We start from the raw sequence: 23192 nt of genomic DNA, 5'->3' as shown, positions 1-23192 counted from the left end.
CACACCAGTCAAACAACCCTTGGCAAGAGCCTTGTGGTGTGAGTAGGGGCTTCTATGGGGGAAATGCCATGTAATAAAGAAACAAATTTGCTGTCCAAAAAAATAGCATTTTCTGCAATACTGTACACAGCAAGGTAATGAAAAACTATATTCCTTGCAGAACTGATGTCTTACCTTGTTCCCTCCTTTGAAAATAGGAGAAAAATCAAGAAATAGTCAACACAGCTAGGCTTTTCTTTTTGTTTACTTGGAAAATTTGTTTTAACCATCAACTTTAGCAAATTTTGGCAGTTACAAACCTGTACACTTTTTTTGTTTGTTTGTTTTGTTTTTATAGCAAAAGAACACAAGACAATACTGCCAACAGCAATTATGAAGGAACAATTAGTTTTTGAATGAGGGACTATACCCACCTAAAGTGATAAACCTTCCCTTTCGCATAAGGTTGAATTTGTTGTCATTGGAGAAATGACATCTCTTAATACCTAGTTGAAATGGCACAGAATTCATATCTCTTGAGTATTTTTGTGCAAAACACATTTCATTTAAAAAAAGTCAATAAAAAACGTCTTCTTAAGAACAGAAAAAGTTTAACAAAAAGAGCTGAACCAAAGAGTTACAGTACATTGTGAAATGATTAAAAAGTACCACTGTTCAAATCTAAAACTTTTTTTTTTCTGTTACTCAAAAGTTTAAACTGACTTTGATGACTCTTCAAAATGACATCAAACAAACAAACAAAGGAACAAAAATTAAAGCGACCTGATTGGCATCAAATATCTACAAAAGCCTGGTAATTTGAAACCATTATATACATTATTTTATAAACTTCTTTTTAAACACCAAAACATACATCTTTTACAAACCAGCCTGCTTGCAACAGGTAAAATTTACAAGACAATCTTTTCCGATACAGTGCTTTAAAGAGAACTGCTTTCACTCATAAACATCTTTGTCACCTCCTGAAAAGTGGCAGTATGGGCTCATTGCATTGTTAAATAACAGCCATTCAGGTATTTCTATGACAGAAGAATGCTACAGTTCCGAGGGCTCTGATCTCTTTCCATAGTACAGTTCAAATGCACTCTTAACACTGGTAAAGATTACTTATGGCCTTTGTGTAATACGACACATTTGTAGTTATTGCTTTTTATTATTACAGAATGAAATGAATTTAATTTCATTTCTTCCCCACCCGCCCATCCCTTGGATGATGCAGCTGATTTACTAACTGAATGCCCCTTCTGGTAATGGAGATGTTAAATGTCAAGTTCATGAAGCACGGATTAATGGCCATGGACAATGAGCAACACTCAATTCTGTCAATTCAATCAATGCTAAGGCCCAATTCACAGTTTGGAGTATTGATGGAAAGAGGCAAAAAGCAGTTTCACTACATGATGAATGGCGGTAAACCATCAGAGAATGAACCTGAAAATATAACTCTCTCTTTGGAAGCCTATAAAATGTCCACTATTACTCGGTTAATAGCTCCAAAAAGCACCAACAGAGCACAGATGTACATTCACTACTGGCTCTAAATAGCTGTTTTTCTCCATTATTGATCACATGACCTTTTCAAATGAAACTTAGAAAAACTGGTCCAGGGCACCTTCAACCCTCCCACGTTTGCATTTATTAAGGGCACACTACAGCATTCCTTTAGTTTTTCTAACAGGAACTTGATGAGGAGTAAATCATGTTTTTAGCCACTTGTCCTGTGATATATTTCTTTTCATAATGAATGTTTAATTGAGCCAACAGCAACAATTTTTATGCCACATTCTTGAAGCTTACCACTTGCCTGGCTCTGAGCAAACAGGCTACTCTCTCTCCAATAATCAGCATTTCAGTGGCATGCACTGTTTCCCTGTGCTGCATCCAGGCTGAGTTTCTGAGGTACAGATGCATGAAAGCCAGCACTGCTTCAGACTTCGCTAGAGAAATCATCTAAGATTATGAAATCTCTCCTCATAGCTGATCCTGAAAGAAAATAGCGTGTAGTGGAGCCATCTACAGGAACATAAACTGAAATACAGAGATAGGACCAAGGCCAATCAGATCAGCAGAGATGGCAAGGGAAGCTGCAACAAAAGCAGGGAGCTGGGAATGACAACAGTAGCAACATAAATTTGCTGCATATGGCAGAAAAATAAGTACATATTGGATGGAACAATGTGAACACTAATTCTTATATTAGGTTGGGAGGGTTGTTATCTTCCAGAAATTTAGGGCTTCTCCATGTAGAGCAGTAGTAAAAAGGATAATAAAATAGTTTGGATTAACAAGAGAGATGTTAATGCAAAAGTCTTACTCCCTAAGAAATATTTAACTTTGATCTCTGCATTCAGGTCTTATCACCATCAAAAAGAGCCAGAACAGAACCAGACAGGCCACAGAAGTACCAATATCCACAGAGGGGCATTTGTTTGAATATAGAACAATCAGGCTGGGAGTACTTCATTCGAAGGGGAGGAGATACTGAGGTATAGAAAGCATGAGTGGGACAGAGAACGACGAATGGCCGATCCTTGGCACCTTCCCGTGGCACAGCACTTTAATAAGTTGGTGTTCAGTGAAATGCAATGGCAACAACATCAAAACAGAAAAAGTACTATACATTGCATTTATGCATATTTTACTAGTAAAATTCACTACCAACAAGATATTACTGAGGCAACAAGCTTGGTAAGAACCACCGATCTTTTCTGTATGGCAGTTGCTAAGCTTCTGTGGTGCTCTCCCTTGGGACACTTTTGATATGTCCCAGCACAGTTTTGATATCAGTGTCTTGGGCTTACTACAGAAGAATGATGACAAGAACACTTCATAACTGACTGGGGGCTAAAAGAGAATTAATTGCATGACAGACAAAAATGTCTCACACCAAAACTGAGTAGGAGCAAAACCTCATGTAAGCTATAAGCAGATGTTGAAAGAGTACCAAGCTCTCAAAAACATTATGCCACCTTTAAAAGTACTTGGTGACAACTAAACTTCCAGCTTTGCTTTTTCACTCAGTTGTTCCTAACCTTGAAGAGATACCAATCTAATTCTTGCATCTGCTTTTCTGCAACACTGACTTGATGAGCAATGCACATCATCCTCTGTCTGCGCTTTGAGGCTTGCCAAACCACTTCATAGCTCATTGGCAAATCACAGAATCCCTCAGTTCTTGTGATACAAATTTCCATTATTTTTTCTTGAAAATGAGAGGGAAAGGGAGGTGAAATGTACTGTGAGCACATTCAGAATATAACACTGCTACAGAAACATGTTCACTTTGAGAAGACCAAGTGACATTCATAAATTCAATGGACACGAACTATTGGCAGACAAGTATTTGACAATACTTGTACGTGCAGTATGTGGTCCTTCCAAAAGCTCACTCAATTCACAGACCTGTATAATAAGCTGTTTTCCAATGAAGAGTCACTGCATGTCATACCTGCTTCTAAGAATTTTAGAAATCCCGTTTTATTAAAAGTGTTACAAGCTGTAATTACTTCAATTATATTCTATTAACGATTTCTTTTTGCTGGGGGTGATTTGTGAATAAAAAACCCCACAGCTTAATTCTGTGTGAAACCCCGCTCAGTCAAGAACACATCCGAGAACAGAACTGCTGAAACTATTCCATTAACGTGTTTGAACAAGAGGCAGGATATGGAAAGTGGCATAAGAAACCTGTTAACGAATCTATTCATTAATAACAAGGACACGCATTCAACAGCTTTTCAAAATGACTGAGCGATGCCATGGCAGGAATGGATGAACGCCCAGCAGTAATGCAGACTACAGACTCACATTCATTGTACAAGGTATACAGATGATGTAAAAAGCAGCGGTTAAACATTTTCTTAGCACTGAGCAATGGGCATGTACACACTGAGTGCAAATCCACATTTCCATGTTGCACTGGGCTGCTCAGGCCAATCACTGCGAAAGGCCATTTACTCCAACCAGGGTGAGGGAAGCGTAAGATCACAGTAATGCTGCCGCTGTCTTCATTCCACAATGACATCCTGCCGTCTGCAAACGACCTTTGGAAATTCTCAAATCCTGTGAAATCACACGGACATCCAGCAGCAAACCTACAGTCAGATTCCTTGTCACGACCCATCCGTGCAGTTCCACCAACTGATCAGTTTGCAGCAGCTGAGAGCTCTTCCCATAAATACTATGGATGAATATTTGCCAAATGATGTTAAACTAACAATCTGAGATGATAGCAATGTTTTATGCAACTTAATTGCAACTAATTTTACTGCAATAATTCCAGCATGATGACTGCTGCTGAAGAAGAAATTGCCCAAAGAAAGAATTAAAAAAAATACCAACATCCGTGTTACACAGATACCCTAAGTTTCCAACTGCTTTCAGATCCATGTTCACACGTCATGCAGCAGTCAAGGGAAGTTCTCACCGGTGAAGTTGTACACATACATCTGACACCATGTTGAAAAATGGCAACCAAATTGGGCTGATTTAGAGTGAATATATGCTGTACATGCATTCCTGTGTATGTGCATGAAGTAGAATGAAATATTATGTAACAAAGGAAACCGTAGACAAATATTTATGGACAAATGACTATCTCCGATATGTCAATTTGTAAATGCTGTTTTTTAAGCCATCTGATGTGATGTACATAGCAGCCTCAGCGATCAATTGTTTTCACTCTTTCACTGACAATATTTCATGCAACATTGCCTCTTGGAATCATCCATACCAGTTCTTTAATACTGTAGGAAGAACATAACACTGTAACACTTTTAATAATACAACAACGACAAAAAAAAACAACAACCCCAAACCCTAGGTGGAGGTGGGAGGGAGAAAAAGAATTTATTCAGCAATGAGATCATTTTCCCCTTCCTCATAAGTTTTACTCTTGTAATAAATAGAAGGTACACACTCTCCAGATTGTCTGTAACAATTTTGTAATGTGTAATACTTAACACAATTGGTCTCTTTATGTCTGCACATACAATACCATTTCTGAACAAGTTAATAATGGGTTATACTGTGTTTTTGCATTGCCCAATATATATAGATACACCTTCAGCAAAATTTCTTCTCAATATTTATACTATTAATTGGATCAAATGACAAAAAAAAGAAAAAAAGAAAAAAAAAGAGGAAGAAGAGAAAGAAGAAGGGAGCTTCCTTTTACACTTGTGTCTGATGCTGGGTCTCCACAAATGGAATGTGCACATTTTCTAGTTTGAGTTCCTCCACGCTTTCAAAGTCACTCATGGCTACTTCGGAGTCATCAAAGCCGCAGCTGGCTGAGACGTCAGAGGAGGAGGCATCTAGAGAGTTGTGCAAGGTTAAGGGCATCTTACCTGCACTAACGTTTTCTGTGTTCTGACTTGGGCCAACAGCAAAAGTACTAAACTCATTCCCAGTCTGAGCCCCTGCGGTGTCCGTCTCATGGGGGAACTGGTGAGGAGGGAGGTATTGGCTGGGGTGGAAGTGCGGCCGTCTCCGGCAGTCAGGGCTGAGAGTATTTGCCATCGAGACCGGCTGTGAGGGCGGGAGGGTTTCGTACTGGTCTGGGTAATCCTCTGGAAGAGGAGGTGGTAACTGGTCCTGGCTCAGAAACTCCTCTTCGTGAGGGGGTGGGTAGTCGCTGTCGATGTCGTAGCCACCAAGATAGTAATCTGTCTCCAGCTCTCTGGTGCTGCCGTGATGCGCCGAGCCTCCGTCTGCCGTTTCAAAATTGGGCACTTCCTCTATGTCAGATAAACGAGCACTTGGCATCCAGTCTGAGGTATCCCAATGGTACGCTGGAAAGAGAATCACAGCAGTGAGGACAGGGCCGCTAGTGACCAGGGGGCGACCGGCATGCACTCGCTAAAGAGCAAACTCTTAATCCTAAATACACATTTAGGTCACAGCATGCGTCAGAGGCCGTCTGCACGGGTCAGCCATGCTCTGACCCAATGGATAGGACAGAAGGACTACACGGTATGTCGATGCAATTGCAAACAAGCAAAGAAACAAACCACGGCCACTCAAAGGCAGTTCACGTTACAGGATGCTACTAGGTTGCATTAGAAACTATGAAGCTGAGAAATCAAAATGACAAAAATCTCTGAAACAATGCTTTTCAAAGTTAATTGAAGAAATACATAAAGGAAGTCAGCATGCTTATGGTATCATATCTAAACTCCCCTTCCACCTCCAATGGCTTTGTTTCAAGAAAGTGTGTAGGCAAACAATCTGATCGACTGAGAGACTAAGAACTGGATCCTGAAATAACGAAGTGGCTGGCCATTCTCATGCAGCATTTGCAACCCAACAGAATTCAAACAAAAGAGGCAACAGGAAACAGTAAAAGAAAAACAGACTAAGTCAGTGCCCTCCCACCCTAGCACAGTCCAACAGGCAGAAAGGGTCCCCAAAAAATCACCTCTGTTGTAGTTCTGTCCTTGGTCCATGACAGACACTGCCAGATACAAAGTGAAAAGTAAAAGCTGGTAACTAGGAGCTTGTTACCAGCACGGACTTACATGTGAAAATATAAAGCTCTGCATGCATATTTCTAAAGTATAGCTGGCTCAGTGTTGTTTTAATAGGATTTTAAATTGTTCCTTATTTAACATACAAGATAAGCTTGCCCAGTCAAATGCAGACATACATAAAGAAATGATTATGTCATGTGCATCATATTCCTATTCTATCATATCTTAACTATTTACCCTCACTGAACAGATATGAAATTACATTAGAGCTGGAATTCTTAGTACAAAAAGGGCTATCCACCATCTGTATGGTTTATAATTGCAAAGTACATTTTTCTTTCAGTTGCTCACTTTGAAACAGAAAAATAAGAATCTACCATTCTCAGGGCCGGTTCAAACAAATCTGGGCCCACCTGGGCTCAGATACCATGGTGATGGGCACGGTATAAGAACCTGAATAGAATAGAATACAAAGCCATTTAATGGGGCCGTCAACTACAATGCTCCGCAACCCCATACCCACCTCCCACCTGCACTGCCATGCTAGCTGGTGGGGAGGGAGGCATTCCAGTATGGAGAGGGTGCAGGGGTTGGGGAGAGAGCAGGGGAAGAGGTTCCGTGTGAGAAAAGAGCAGGGAAAAAGCTGCAGCGCTTACTAGATGGGATGGTTCTTGTTCAACCACATGTTATTTGGCTTCATGCAAGAACTGACTGGACGAGGTCTCTGGACTGCATCGCTGGAGGAGGCCTGTCCAGAAGAACTGCCTTTCACGGCACGACAGTTTTTCCTCTCTTGGGCTCAGCCACAAAAGAGGGCAGAGCAGACAATTCTCCAGGCCTCCATCTATTAACACCACTCATGACCTGGTTTATCATCACATAAGCCATGTGATGATGGTGATTTATTTGTTAGCTCATTAGCCAGATAGTGGCATTCTGCCTGCTCTGCATTAGCCTGGGCTGAGTAGGGCTCCGGCTACTGCAGCTTTAGCAGCACTGTCTGAACCGGCCCTAACCACTCTTCTCCTTTCCTCTAATTTCTCATAGTGGACGCTGCTGACTTTCAGAATAATGACGTTGCCCCTGAGATGCGCCTGGTCCCTCCAAGCTGCATGACTTCAGGATCCAGGAGAACCTCACTAATAATGACCTGCAACACCTGCAGAGCTGCATGGGGAAGGAGCTCTGTTCCCTCCTGTGGCAGCCATTCTGCACCCATTATGCTGCACAGCTTGTGAGAATAATGGCTCTCAGAGAAGGGACTGGGAAGTGGGCAAAGCACTTGGAGTGACAGCCTTTTGAAAGCACTGCCAAGCTGGCTTTTTCTGACCTGTGAAGCATGATAGGAAGCCAGTGTGTTTGCTTATGTTTTCCACCAGGAAGATGGGGCCAATTACAGCGACCGTGCTTTCTTTTCAGGGGTATTTTCCTTTTTTCTTTTTCTTTTTTTTTTTTTTTTTTAATGATTAGAACTAACTTTCTGAGTTAACCTTAGGTAGTTCTTTCTATGAAGTAGCAAGTAGAATGGCCATCTTACACTTCAGAAAATCAGTAAATATACTATAGACTATATTTTGGACTTTGAGGTTAGCTGGACTTGAGTCAACATTTTCCCAAAGTTAGGACATATGTTGTATAAATAAATAAAACAAATATTTATCTTTGTTATATCACATTTCCTCAGTGCTTTGTCGGAGAACCAAATTGTAATGTAAGGAAATTAGTTCACTTGTAGTGAAATGGGTCTAAGATTACACAGAGGTCAATGGCAGAGCTGTATGATGGGCCCTCGGACCCAATGCCACATTCTGTTCAGTACACACATGAACCCCAAGGGAAAAGCAGTGGTGGCCAGGCTGCCTTGCTCCATGGGATGAAGGGAGCTGTGTCTGTACATCATCTATTTGATGTTATTACCTGGGAGAAACCAGCTACCTGCCCACCACCACTTTGTTGCCCTCCGTATAGTCCCAATGGAGTGTGTAATCCAGTTTAATCACAGTTTGGGATACTTTACAGATATCTTTTGGCATCTTCTGCTTCACATCCTCTGCAGATAGGATAATCTCAGTGATTTGGCTTCATTGTCAACCTCATCCTACGCTCTCTGAAGGCTATGGCAATTAGGCAAGCAAAATCATTGAGTGGAACGAGAGATGATGATGGCCTTGATACCTTTTCTACCACTTCCAGTTACCCAAAGATATCTTGTAGAACACCCTCTCAGGTTTGCTGGTGAACATGCTGATTTGCAAATCCCAATCCCCACCACAGGTTTGCTGGTTGGTTTAGATTAGTGAGGTTCTGCTGGAATGTTTCACAATGAAAACAAGAAGCATTGTTGCATAACAAGAAAGAAAAAAAATTAAATACCTTCATTTTCTATAGTGTCAACTACATTGTTGACAAGCTGTATGACAGTCACTATGGAAGCTTGCAGGGGAGGGAAAGCAGAAAATAAAGGGAGGGGAAGGACAGCTTCAGGTTAGTATTTAAAACATACGTCATGTTACCACAATAAATTCTCTCAAACAGACAGAACTGACATTGGAAAAAAAAAAAGGCTGCTGACAAATGCATGATTTATGCAGTGGATTGCAGGACACTTCATTTCAGATAATCCCATACATTTTCAGAGTGGAGATAAATTCCAAACTAACATTTCCAAAAAGGCGTATGGCATGATGTGTATCACCTCATAAATTCAAACAGACTGGCCATCTGATTCAATTAACCACAGCAGTATCTTGTCTACCTGACACTAATTTCTAATTCATTTTTGCTTAAAGGTCTCCAGAGACCATGGTATGTGCTCCAAGGAATCATCATCCTCATGCCACCACACCTTCTGAAAGGTGCTGGGCTTCATCTATTTCCTAAGAGGAATGTTTTACTTATAATTTACTTACATGCTGCGCAATGCAGTATCTCTGGGACATTAAGAAGCACTGCTATAATTAGAAGGACAGAGTCAAATAGGTTTGGTTCAAATTTTGACTTTTGCTTGACAGAATATTTTCACAAATGCCTCGTGTGTCCTCTGCAGCTATTTTACAAAATATACTTTTCCCTTGAAATAATCTGTATTGACCAAACAATCTTCTAACACGGAATAAAACAGTGGCACAGTGTGTGATCTTGTAGGTGATTTTGGACAAAGTAACACCCTTGCCTTTGACTACTTGAGATAAAACCCAGTGAAAACAGAGGGAGAGCTCCCTTTAAATTCAGTTGGTACTGGCTTTTCTGCTCTCTTAATTACAAGAAAACTCTGACTGCTTTGGAGCAGGCTAAGAAGGCAACCAGAAATGTTGGGCAGGAAATAACATTTTTGTTTCACACAGTCAATAGACTTGCAGGTCACAAAAAAGCACGTTAACAGTGATAGCACTTTTCACTCTACATTTAACATTCAGAGGCCACTTGAATTTTGGGCACAGGATCAAGAATCTCATCCAATTTCCTCAGTCCTTGTGAAAGCTTGGCAAAAATTCTTGATGAGCCAAAGGAACCATATTCTGTCTTTGACTATGTTTATGGCATCAGTGGCACTGGTAATTGTATAAACAAAGGAGGCTCGTATTGGCTAATGCATAACAAACATCATGGAAAACTAAATGGCACCATGTAAGTAGTTTCTGTGTGGGTAGAAAAAAAGGTTGAGGGTGGCTGAAAAATGCAAGAGAAGCCTCATTAGAGCTAAGGGAACCCCTGTCTTGGCAGTAGGTCCATAGTATGCAGCCCCATACCATTCCTGGCTTCTTCACATGCTGCTGGTGTGAGCAAGATATGACAGGGAAGGGCTGGAGACAAAAAGAACCCCACCAAGAAGGTCTGTCCATCCCTCCACTACTGAGAATGTCAGCCAGATGGGAATGGGTAATGAGAAAAGAAAGAACAGTGCTGCTGCCAGAGATCTGGGAGTCTTGGGCAACACGGAGTGGAAACATGAGGTCAGAAACAGGGCAGTATAAGTTTTCATGGTAGATATGGGCTGTCTCTGATGAGAGCTGTGAGGAGCATTTTCAAAGAAGGGAGGGAAACTTCTACCCCAGGCAGTTCAGTGCATGAGAACACCCAAATCCAGCACTGCCCAGGGTAGAAAATTGGCATCGTAAACAGCATTCCCTTGGACTACCCTGCACAATCAGCAATTCACTGGCAGTGAAGTGATAACCCAGATGTCTGCTTTTGCCACATCCCTTTGTTTTGAAATTCCTTATGATGGAAACCTGCAACTTGTCTTTGAAGTGAGTTGGCAAGTATTATATTGCTGAGAGCAAGTGACTTTTTATTCTTCTATTTCATTTTCTTTATAATCTCTAAAAGTTTGGGGCTTTTTGATCACAAGAAATACCATTAACTACTTTTTATGGCTTCAGGAAGAATATCCATTACCCCCTATGTACAAGCAGGGTGTGTGCAAACACTTACCTACACCTGTATTTGTATTTTAGGCTCTGCTACAGCAAACCCACCCTGCTGTTGCAGGAAAACCAGAGCGTGCAGTCTTGCATTGACCTCTGCAGAATGATTCAGATGATTTAAACTACTTCCCTCATTCTCTCTGAACTAGAATTGTTATCTTTAAAGACTATATTTTAAATGTAGCTTTCACAAAAAAGGAGCGGGCATATTCAGCTTCAGTGGATATTGTGCCAGTGACTGAAATGTGATGAAAAGCCTAATTATAATGTGAGGGATATAAAAAGTTACCATGTGCCACACAAGAACACATGAATAATTATTATGGTAACAATAATATCATAGAAGTATTTAACTTCTTTTTTTTGAGGGAGAGCACAAAAAAGCCCTGAGAAGTGCGACAAAAATACTCACAGTGCTTCAGTCACAGCTGAACCAAAAGCATCTGTAAGTGCCCTTCCCTTTAAGTGCATTTTCCAACATTCAGGAGTACCTAAGGGAAAGCTGCGTGACATGACTGAGAAGCTGAGCCTCCGACAGTTCATTAACTGGTGTCTGAGGAACCCAAGTGCAATTTCTTTGTGCTAATCTTTTATGCGTATCTCAATGAGGCTTCCCTGACAACCATCATCTCTCCCTGGCAGAAACATCTTGGCTTTTCTCAGCACCACTGCTCCACATGCACAGGCCTTGGAACAAGGGTTTGATCTGACTTTGTGTGCTGCTTTCTGGCTGTGTATGGCTCTGCCCACGTCACCTACTGAGATAATGATGTAGGACAACTAACACGCACAGAGCAAGGATTTAATGGTGCTCTATTGTTCGCTGAACTGTGATTGCCAGGGAGAGGCCAAGCCACCAGGGGCTGCCTCATCCGCTCACTGTTGCATGCTGAGAGCCTGCAGAGTTTTGCTGGGACTGTGAATGAGACCTGGCAAACTGTAGAGAAATTCCCTTTGATTTGACTGATGAAACATGAAAGTCATCCTCTTCCAAGAGGGAAGAAGATAGAAAATCTACAGCTTAAGTTGCTACCTATTAGTCAGCTTCTATTTTAACAACGTGAGTCTGCTGTGTCCTAACTCTAATTCAGTGTAAAGCTTGGTACTGATGTAATGGCTCCATCCATCAAGATTTCAACCATGTACTACTAATTTAAAAAGTGGCCACAAAATGAAGGTTTGAATACAGAACTTTCTGACTTTCAGCATCATTAAAGGGTTTTCTAGATGTCACCTAATTGTTTTTATAAAGAGAGTTAAATCCCTTTGTCCCCAGCATAATAAAAATAAAATAATTTCTTACCATTATCATCACCGGAGTCAGACTGGAAGGAGCTGAGGGACTGCACTTCAGAGTTGCTGCCTTTATTACTTCCTGCAAAACAGGTCACTTCTTCAGCGTCATCAACCCCTTTACCTTCATTGACAGCAAAAACAAAGCAAAATGGTACTCTATAGGTATGCATATTTGTCTACTTGAACCACAGAGCCAACAGATAGCCTTCTCTTGTTACTGTCAGAATAAAAACATTTCCTCCAGATAGAGAAAGTGAGCCACTGGCGATGAAGGCAGCTAATGACTTTTGAAGTGTTTGAAGCTTCTGAGCAGCTGACACCATTGCTATCAAGGAATAAACACTTGCAGTCAGTACTGCCTTTTGGACCCGGTATAGTCTCAGTGGCAAGAAAACTGATGACTTTACAAATGTGGTATAAACATCTTATACAAGAGATTACAGATACATTTATCTTTACTGTTCATTTCCCAATTTGAGAGTCACATTAGAGGCTCATACAAAGCCCAGTGAAGATTGGGCATCTTTACATCAACAGCCCTTGGATCCACCACTGATGTAGAGTGGATTTATGCATTTCATCATGGACATTCAGTCTTGTCAATTTGTCTACAGTTTAAGCATATAACTGCAGCCAGTGGTGTAAATTCTCATGTGATCAAACACACACATTCAAACATTCTGTAAGTGATAATAAGGAAAACATATCATCCATAGCAAGAATTGAGATAGATGCCTTAGTTAATTATGAATGAACAAGCTCAGGTGCTGCAAGCAGTCAATCCACCTAAGTACAGACCTCTATTTGCTATCTGTAGATATTTCTACCCAGCATGGGGCACCTGCGTATAGTAACAGCTGATTTAGTCCTGCTGAGAAGGACTAGGTGGAGTAAGTGCTGCAGTAATGAAGCTGCACTGCTTCCCTCTCAGTGACAGCTGAGGCCCATCCCCATGGCATGACCTCATGCTGTGCAGAAATTCATGCAGATACCAGTGTCTGTGGTAAGAACACCCAAGGAATCACACAACACGCGTGGTGGCTTACATGCTGATATTTTAAATCAGCAAGACTGTATTTAATGGTTAAAGGTCAACCACAATGCAACAGTGAAACACATCCCAAAGGAATAATAATTAATTCCTGTTTTTGACTTGAAGACCAATATGCTGCCTTAGCTGAAAACGTGCATGTCGGATGTGAGGCACTGTGGAGAGTTCATCTCCCTGTTGCTCTGTTCTTATGCCTAAAACAACAGTGCTAAAAAATTTCCTGGACTGTATGTTTTTGTTGATAGATCTGCTCAAAGTTGTGTTGCTGTGGGGTTGAACACCCAGTAGAAAATGTTGCCTAAAAGAGAAAACATGACTAAGTAAAGAAAGAAGCCCTGTGCTCTGCTAAAGCAAACATCTCAGTCCATATGGAGCATTCTCAAGGATGGACAGCACAGGGCCTTAACTCTGGCTCAGCAAACTGGTGTTTTGCTATAAGAGAATACTTGAGGCTTGCTGTATCTCCAGCAACTCATCCAGGAATGAAAATAGACACTATATTAAGCTGTTGAGAAACCATCAGAGCAGAAACAGCGTGGCTGTGAGGATGAAAAAATTTGTGATCACTCTGATACAGAATGCAGATGAGAATGCAATAAATTGGAAGGGTGATCCTCTAAGTGGGGCTTGATTTCCTGCTTCATTTCATTGACACTGGAATTAGAGAATATATTGGTGAATATCTCCCTTGCAAAATAGAATTTCTTCTTGTAGAAAGTTTTAAAATGTTAACTCCCCTGGGAGACCAAACGCCCAGACTGAGTGGAGTTTGAGAATTCTGCCTCAATCTTTTCTTCCCCAATAGAAAGATGACTGCATTGTATCACTTGAAGAACAAGTGCTCAGAGTGCTTATCTGCGCTTTTCGAACAAGCAAATAATGCGTTCGGTCACTTTTAGTGCATGTAAGGAGATGTTTTGTGTGCCAAGTGTTGATCAAAATTTAAAATGCATTAGCCTTCAAGTTAGAGCATTAAGTATAGCCGTGCCTGCTGCAGCCTGTGAGGAACCTATACCTATGGTAAGAAGAGAGGCAGCAGCATGCAGCACTTACTTTCCGTTCCAGCATCCCACGTGCTCTTCCTGATGGAGTCACAGTCGGAGCGGCAGGGAGACACTGCGGGCAAGTTGGGAGCCACGCTGCACACCACCACACCCCGCCTGGCTGTCAGGATCCGGGGGGACTCGGGATGAAATGTTGTCATCTCCTGGTGCTCCACGCCAAGCCCATCCACTATCTTGTCCAGGTTATTCCGCGAGTCACTCTGGAAGCATGGGGTGTAGGCCATCGGCCTCACAGGGACCTGTGGAGGCCCAACCTCCTGGTAGATGTTCCTGCTGTCCCCGCTGTTCCTGATGTTCTTGAACTGGATGCCATTGCTCTTGTTGAGCAGGGCGGCAGTGGCTGGATCCTGCACCAGCGTGATGTTATTGCGGGAATAGTTCTTCCGGAACACTTTCTTGCGGAAAATTATAAACAGGACGATCAACACAAAGATGACAAACAGAACCACGGCTATTCCTATCAGCTCTTCCTTGCCGACATACGAATGCCCCGCTTGTATATTGGGAACCACCACAGGGCGAAGACCGCAGTACTGCCCCACGTAGCCAGGCGTGCAGTTGCACAGAAACGAACCAAATACGTTCACGCAGGAACCACCATTTTCACATTCTTCTCTTTCGCACTCATTGATGTCTTCTTCACACCTTAAAAGGAGAAAAGGAGAACACGGAGTTTGGAGACTGCAAACAACCCAGCTTCCAGGTAATGACTTCTCAAACTGGTACAACTACAATGAGCACCTTGCTGGTGCTTGGCCAATTATCATGTTATTATCATATTATTATCATATTAATTAATGGCATTTGATTTTTTTTCTGCAGGTATTCCATAGCTTTTTAACATAAAAAAATGAAAATGTCACGAAGGAAATAAAAGTTTAAAGCATTTCATAGGTAAAGGCTCTTTGATCCTAAGATGGCTCACAGAACATGACAGAAGATCTGATCACTTTTATATCATTTTTGGACCAACACGTGGGATTCAACACAGTTATCAAGAGGATCCATGGAAAAAACAGAGCTGAAAATAAGTAATAAAAAATTCATAGGTTACTACTTTGAGAGGAAAGGGGAATACACTAAGTTTTAAAATAGATTTAAGGCTAGAGATAAAATGAATAAATATCAGAGAAGTGTGAAAAACATGATCACAGGAACCCTAAACAGAGAGAACAGGAAAGAAAAGGTGATTAAAAAAAAGCAAAACAAAACAAAAAGTGCAAACAGACAGTGGAAATGAGAAAAAAGCATAGGGCAAGTTTCTATACCAAGTTTCTTATCAAGGTTTGAATTTTAAAACTGAATGCAATAAGTTAGGTTTTAAGCTAGGCCTAAATAATCGATCCATTCTCAAAAAGAAAAGATCACAGATCAGCTTCCACAGGATTCATGGAATGACTCAGGTGTCATATTTCATTTGGAGATCACATCTGAAACAGTAGCTTCAAAGCTGGATTCAGAAAACCTTATGGATTTCTCATCTTTCATTAGCTTGGACTTGATTCCAAGTGTCGAGTTGTTTTTTGCAAGGAGATCATAGAATTGTCTACGTTGGAAAAGACCTTCGAGATCATCAAGCCCAACCGCCAACCTGACCTACGGGGTCCCATCACTAAATCAAGTCCCTTAGCTGGATACAAAGCACCCAGTCAAAAAAATAAACTCCACCACTCAATTAAAATGCTTTGATTGTCCATTTAGGAAAGTTTACTTACGTTACTCCAGTCAGACCATTTTTGCAGTTGCAGATGAAAGCATTGCCAATGGGATCGCATGAGCCTCCATTCCGGCATGGATTTGGGAAGCAGGCTGTGATCTCTGATTCACAATTTCTTCCAGTAAACTGCGAGAGGCAATTGCACTGGTAGCCTGGGAGGTGAAGGACACAAAGAAATACATCAGAAGCCATCCCCTGTTATCTAGAAGCAGGGGAATCTACTTGGCTAATTTACTACAAAAAATTTATTGTACTGTAGGGGAAAAGAGATGCTTATGCTCATTCTAGTGTGGTCCACACTAACTCCAGTGCAGCATTTGCTTATCTGGAATGTGGGGTGATTGGAGCTCATGTAATACAACCAGGGACCAGTGGAATCTCTGCAGCCCCAGCTATTCCAATCACTGTGATTCCAATAAGAATAAATGCCCCCCGTGGACTTGGCTGCAGTAAATATTCCAGACCAGTGATGCATCTCCCTTTTTTTTTGAAAAGAAGGACCATATCTTCCAATAGTGGCAGCCCACACATCAAAGATCAAATATATCAGCTGAGATCTTAATAATAACACACCTGACTATGATATTTAACTCTTTCATGAAGTGCATCATCCAGGCATGAACCATGGGCTTTGTAACACTAGCTGAACAGGGGACTGCCACCCCTAATCAGAGCTCATTGAATGCAGTTTCTGCTATTAGGAGACCCATTCTGGAGAAGAGGAGGCTCAGGGGAGACCTCATTGCACTCTACAACTTCCTGAAGGGAGGCTGTGGTGAAGAGGGATCTGGCCTCTTCTCCCAGGCAACGAGCAGGACACGGGGTAATGGCCACAAGTTGTATCAGAGGAGGTTTAGGTAGGACATAAGGAAGAACTTTTTCTCTCATAGAGTGGTCAGGCACTGGAATGGCTGCCCAGGGAGGTGGTGGAGTCGCTGTCCCCGGAAGTGTTCAAGAGGCGTCTGGATGACGTGCTGTGATGTGGTTTAGTACTAGTGGTGGCAATGGTGATGAGGAGATGGTTGGACTGGATGATCTTATAGGTCATTTCCAACCTTGTGATTCTATGATTCTATGATTAATTACTAGCTACAATAAATCAGTCATCACACCACTTAAGTAGGGGACTGAAGGGGACCAAAGTACTTCCATGCTCCTTGCCAGCAAAGGACAACATGAGTCAGAAACATTTCCTGAAACCACCGGTTCACTCCCTCAAGTAGCAAATTACTATCTGTTTTATTCTCCCCTCCTTGTGATTTGCCATTAATAAATACTTTATTTAAGGTCATAAAGAAATCCAGTGAGACAGTGCATGTCTTCATATTGTGTTAGAACTAAGTGTTGAAATCTGAGTCTTTTTTCACTTGAAAAGAACAAGGAACAACCACTTACACAATCAAAATGTCCCAACAGATGTGTAGGCAAGATTCAAGCTCCACTTATGTGGTTCACATATCAAAGCAATGCACTAAATATGGCATCTTAATCAACTACAACAAGGAATCTTCCTGCTGTTAATACAGTTGAAATCCATATATCTATACTTTTGAAATATATATATGTATATATATACTTTTGTATATATATATACAGATATGTATGCATTTTAAAACACACTGTTCTACTAACTGAGGCAGGAAATTTCAAGCACATTTATGAGAAAAAGAATTTCACAGAGACAGTGCAGTGGTGGCACGAGGCAAAAGCAATTCTGCATTAGAACTGCCACGTCTTTTACGTTCTGTCTGGTTCATTTTGACTTGTTCAGTTACGCTAATTGAATTCTTTCATGAGAATTCATGAGAGTTCTTTGCTCTAGCAAAGAAACTTGGAAACAGACTTACTGGCTCATTCAGTCAAGATTTCAAACCCATCTAGCTGAAGATAAATAAAATAGATAACCAGATACCATGCTGTTTGGTTGTCCTACTACAAAAAGGGGGATAAAAGCACTGCTATTTTAAGGTTATAGAATTAAGAGATGATTGCACTGCAAGGGTTCCTAGAAAGCTTACTTGATCAGCACCAGCGAGACAGGATTATTTTGCTGTCTTACACATACTCACTCAGACAATACGAATGTATAAATGGCTTTTTAGACCTGTAGAGAGCTGGGACTGAAAAATTACAAAACAGCGACTGCACCAGGCATTTTGATGCCATTCCTACAAAATATTTATTGCTACTTGGTAAAACACCTGATCTAGAAATCCTTGAGGTAGAAATCACTGCATGAATAAGAGAGGCTGTTTCATTGCTCCATTTTATGACTGAACAGTGACATCTATGGTTGAAAAATTTACAGTAATGTTTTTGTGTACTTTTATGTTCTCATTAAGTGAAATGAAAATTTTCAAACATTTTATTCAGCAACATATATGTTGCTTTATATAATGGCAGAATAGATCTGCTTTTCTAACTATCCAATAATTGGCATTTGAAAACTATATACTTTAAAATTATTTTAAAAACAAGCTTTCTGCACCTAGGTTACTAACTGGCAATCACTGGAACACCAAAGTCTTCAAATAATTATCTTTTCACATCTTACATTTGTTTCAGCTGCACTGAGTTAAGCTCTGGATTGTTGCTGTGTAATACGTTCTGTTACATCTATTCACTGTAGACAGCCTGAGAAATATTGATTTGACTAAAAAAAATCCCTTTTCCACTAAATATAGAAGGAGGATGGGTTTATTCATCATTATTATTGACAGGTATTTATAATCAAGATGCACTAATTTCAATTAGCATTTTGTATCACAAGGAGCTAAAACCGAATACTCCAGATGGGTCCAAGGTCTGCTGGGTGATGTATGAACAAAACAAAAATGAGAAGTTACTTATGAAAGCCAACATTTTGGACTGAATTTGACTTAATGATGGTGGTCGAGTGACTGACCCTGTTCGTGTTCAAGAAACATTTAGACATTGTGTTGAGGGACCTGGTTTAGAGAGAACTACTGGGGATAGGTGGACAGTTGGACTAAATGATCTTGTAGATCTTTTCCAACACTGCTGACTCTATGATTCTATGATTTTGGAACACAATCAGATACTGGGCAGCTAAAATATTCAGTATAGTTTCTATAGTACAGTATTCAGTATAGTTTCTAAGTCTGGGGATCAAAGTTAATAATAAAAAAGGCAACGAAGTTAGGAATGAAAAAGGCAATAAAAGTCAGTGTTAAATTTCAGTATTTATCTCTGACTTCTCTTCCCATTAGAAGCACTGCCACACACCTTTTTACTCTAAGCCACTGGCAGAAGACACAGAACTTTCCTGTGACACACAATCAGAGCTGCAAAACATTCACTTGGGAGAACTCCAGCTCAGCAAAGCATATGTCAAAATTCGTGGAGTAGAGCTGACACGAAGGCTCAGTTCACAGCATCTACCAACTAGGCCAGCAGATTTCCAGATCTTTCATTCCTTTCCAAACATCTCAGGAGAGGCTATAATGTCACCTGGTGCTGCACATTGTGGCCACATGGATGTAGACAACGAGCATTCCTAAAGAAACCTTTTTGTTGGGGATGAATCCTAGGTCTAACAAAGAATTTTTATTACATATTTAATTTAATATCCAGGTAAAGTATCATGCATTTCTTCCCATCTGTTTAATGCAAGAGTAATATGCAAGATTCCCATGCCCAAAGATGAGTACAGGATGCCAAGTGCCCCTGCCCTCTCGGTAGGAAAATTCCTCTTTCAAACTATCTAGGGCTGTTCCTGTTCACAATGAAGACAATGGAAGTCTTGGAAATTCTTCAACATTTAAGATCATACAGTCATCTGCATTCCCTTCGAGAGAGATGAATATTTCATTTTGCATACTGATCCTGAAAAATGTTGATACCAGTGCAGCAAATCTTGTGCTGTCACTGCTGTAAGGCTTCAAAAGGAACCACTGGAAAAAGACAGGAAGGTATGATAAATACATCTGCAGCACTGTTGGGATAGGGCCAAGGCACCCTTGGTTTGTGTCACAACAGTCTGTGCCAACAAAAGGAAGACACTGAGGCCCTGGAGCGTTCAGAGAAGGGCAGTGAAGCTGTGAAGGGTCTGGAGCACAAGTGTAATGGGGAGAGGTTGAGGAAACTGGGATTGTTCAGTCTGGAGAAGAGGAGGCTCAGGGGAGATCTTATCACTCTTTACAACTCCCAGACAGGAGGCTGTGGTGATGGGAGGTCAGTCTCTTCTCCCAGTTAACAGCACTGGCACAGGCTGCCTGGGGAGGTAATGGGGTCACCGTCCTTGGAGGTGTTCAAGAACCTGGTATCTCTGGAGGTCCCTTCCAACCCCTACTATTCTGTGATTCTGTGATGGTTTAGTGGGCAACACTGGTGGCAAGTAGATGGTTGGACTAAATGATTTTAGAAGTCTTTTTCAACCTTAATGATTCTAGGATTCTAAGATTCTACGATTCTTTGAACAGCTGACTCTAAGGAACCATAAGCAATGAGCAATGACACTGCCCAGTTTGGCCATATGTATATTAACCAGCCCTAAGGAGCAATTGGCAGTGGGTTTGTGGAGAGAAATGGCACTGAGGACTCAACATCCTCAGTGCAAATGTTTCAGGGTTTTAGGATCAGGTTATCTGCACTCCTGATGTGTGCCTTCCAGCTCAACCCCACCCAAAGCAATTCTGGTTCTCTAAGGCCTCACCACTCACACTTCCATAGACATGGCTCTCTAATGCCTATACACCATCTTGGGTGATCTGATAGTTTTATTAGGTTTCTCCCACGCTCTTTCACTCAATCCTCCTAAGCAGCTGTGCCATATTCTCTGACTCCAGAGGATGTCCTCATATCTTTTTGACTAGATTTGACTTGACTCCGGCTTGTCCTCTTGACTTCTTGGTTTGTTTCTGCTCAGTCATATAAAGCGACAAGAAGAGAAGGGCTTTTTCAGCCCAGACCTTACCAAAGAGCAACATGCTGAAACTGAGGACACTGCACAGGCTTCCTGTCTGTACCTATGTTTGCTTGGCACTTAATAGCAGTGACAGTGGCAAAAGACAGGCTCTGTGCCACCAGCAGATGGAATGCTGTTATGCAGTGAACATCCCTGTTGGTAGAATTCCCAGCCTGAGCACCTGAATGCCTATCTATCCAAGGTTTACTTGGCTTTATCGAAGAGGATGCTCCTAACTGCTGCCAATTCTTTTTTTGAACATGTGTATGCTCCTGATTCTATCCACCACATGCAAGAGGAGCTGGCTTTTATTTGCTATGTGCTAGGCTTTTGCATTTGATCTCCCCATGCAGTTTCTTTCCCTGCTGTGCCACTAGCCCTGACAAACTCGATGTCAAGGAACAGGCCTGCCCTTGGCCCTGCTCACACATCATCTCATGTTGTTAAGTGATGAGAAAGCTGCAGGTGGAAACCGTCCATCCCAGCACTTATGTTTTGGTGTGTTCAGAGACATACCTGGCCAGCTTTAAGAGCTGTGTGTTCTTCAGCCATATGTATTCCTGCCACTTCAGATTTAACGTATCTTCAAAGAGATGATCACTGCCTTATGCTACAAGTTGGTAGGAAACTGGTGCTTTCTATAAAAGGGTTGGTGTATATTTGCTTTGAAACTGTGAATCTAAATCCAAATCTCTAAAAAGCATAGCTGTAAGTAAGATTAAAAAACAAAAAAATTCCTAAAAAAAACATTTAAAAATGAACTAATGCACATTTGGTATGCTTGCACTACAGTATGCTGGTTTGTGTGTGTTTGAAAAAAATTGACACTGAGAGTACACTTAAGACCTGGTCAGTTCACAGCTACAGCAGTAATACACCCAGTTTTTCCCTGTCACTCTTGCAAACTACCTAGTCCTCAGAAACACCTGTGTGTTAATGTAGCCAACATGCTTTAAAGCATGTATTAAAATCACCTAAGTGCCATGTTGCTTTTTTTTTTTCTCTCTCATTGCACTTTAACTTATAAGAAAATAAAAAAAGAGAAAGGAAAAATGAGAGGGGAAAGCAATGACTTTCTGTCCTGACTCCCTGCCCTCAGTCCTTGACTTGCTAGATACTTTTGCTGAAATGTCTCATATTCAAATAAAATTGCCCACTTATATACGCCATTTACTTCAATCAAAGCCAGATGTATATAGGACTGATCACATTAAAAGGAAGTAACTACACTTCTAATTGCAGGATTTACAAGCATGAGGTTTCTCTCCGTGGCTGAAAAGCTTGGCAAAAGACTCAGATTTGATTATAATAAAGCTTTCTATTGCTGTGACTGCTCATGTTGTTATTCAAGCAGATAAACATACATTTATTATTGGCAGAATTGGTAACATCACTCTATCATTAAGGTTGTGTGACATTTCCCTTTTTAAGACCTCACATTCAACTGCTTACAGCTTAACCACACTTTAAACACTTGGTTGAGTTTCTTTGGAAATTTTAGTCCAAAGAGACAAGCCATTAAAGAACATGAGGTTGTTTGTCAAGCTTCAAAATACTAACAGCTTTCTTTAAAAATAACTTCATTGACCCACACTTGAGGATAAGGATTGAAAATCTGCAAGAATGTGGTCTGTATTTCAGGACTGTGGTTTCCAATGTCTCCAAGAAAATTGTCCTTAAGCTGAAATCTCCTCCTGCTAGCAGTCTCCTGAGCTGTCAGGAACAATCCTGGTGAGTGCTCTTCCCCCTTTCTCAGGCTCTTTTAACCATGCATGAGATGTCCCCATGGGCTCCCTGGGCACACTGTGCCCTGCCTCAGCTTTATAACCACTGACAGCACTGGACATCTACTGCTGACTTGGGATTTGATTCAGACTTGTGGAAACACATCAGTGCAACTCATGTCATGGTAACTCTGCTGGTCCAGAACCCAAATTATGGAAGCAGAGAAGCTCTTACATGCCCTCACTGCATGGCTGTTGTTGGCAGGGACCTCTGAGTTCATCGTTCCAAGCCCAGCTCCAGCAGGGGCACCCATAGCAGGCTGCTCGGGGCCATGCCCAGCTGACTGCTTTGTATCTCCAAGAAGGAGACTCCACAGCCTCTCAGTGATGAGCATCTGAACTATCTGTGCATCCTCTTGCAGGCTGAGCTCGCAGTTTTGTTCTCCTGTTACAATACGTTCACGCTCCTAGTGCACAAAGCACCACTTTAACAATTCCCCATCCAGGGCCATAATG

The 23192-nt window shown here is 41.3% G+C and overlaps 1 protein-coding gene across 8 annotated transcripts in view; it reads right to left on the bottom strand.

Moving 5' to 3' along the window:
* Window positions 1–233: 233 nt before the first annotated feature.
* Window positions 234–23192, bottom strand: part of FAT3 (FAT atypical cadherin 3) — a 452006-nt gene continuing 429047 nt past the window's right edge. For 3 of the 8 annotated variants that reach the window (XM_052669203.1, XM_052669227.1, XM_052669212.1), the window contains 6 exons: window positions 16024–16177; window positions 14298–14953; window positions 12201–12314; window positions 8844–8903; window positions 6419–6454; window positions 234–5792 (listed from right to left, as the gene is read on the bottom strand). In XM_052669203.1, coding sequence (XP_052525163.1) covers window positions 5173–5792; window positions 6419–6454; window positions 8844–8903; window positions 12201–12314; window positions 14298–14953; window positions 16024–16177 — 1640 coding nt within the window. In that variant the 3' untranslated portion in view covers window positions 234–5172. Of the gene's footprint in view, window positions 5793–6418; window positions 6455–6847; window positions 6924–8843; window positions 8904–12200; window positions 12315–14297; window positions 14954–16023; window positions 16178–23192 lie in introns of all 8 variants that reach the window. The other 5 variants (XM_052669235.1, XM_052669256.1, XM_052669266.1 and 2 more) reach the window with 4 other exon arrangements.

The sequence above is a fragment of the Tympanuchus pallidicinctus genome, unplaced genomic scaffold, assembly GCF_026119805.1.
Source record: "Tympanuchus pallidicinctus isolate F22 unplaced genomic scaffold, pur_lepc_1.0 scaffold11, whole genome shotgun sequence".
NCBI lineage: Eukaryota > Metazoa > Chordata > Aves > Galliformes > Phasianidae > Tympanuchus > Tympanuchus pallidicinctus.
Note: the sequence above shows the minus strand (reverse complement) of the source record. Positions and strands in the feature narration are given on the sequence as shown.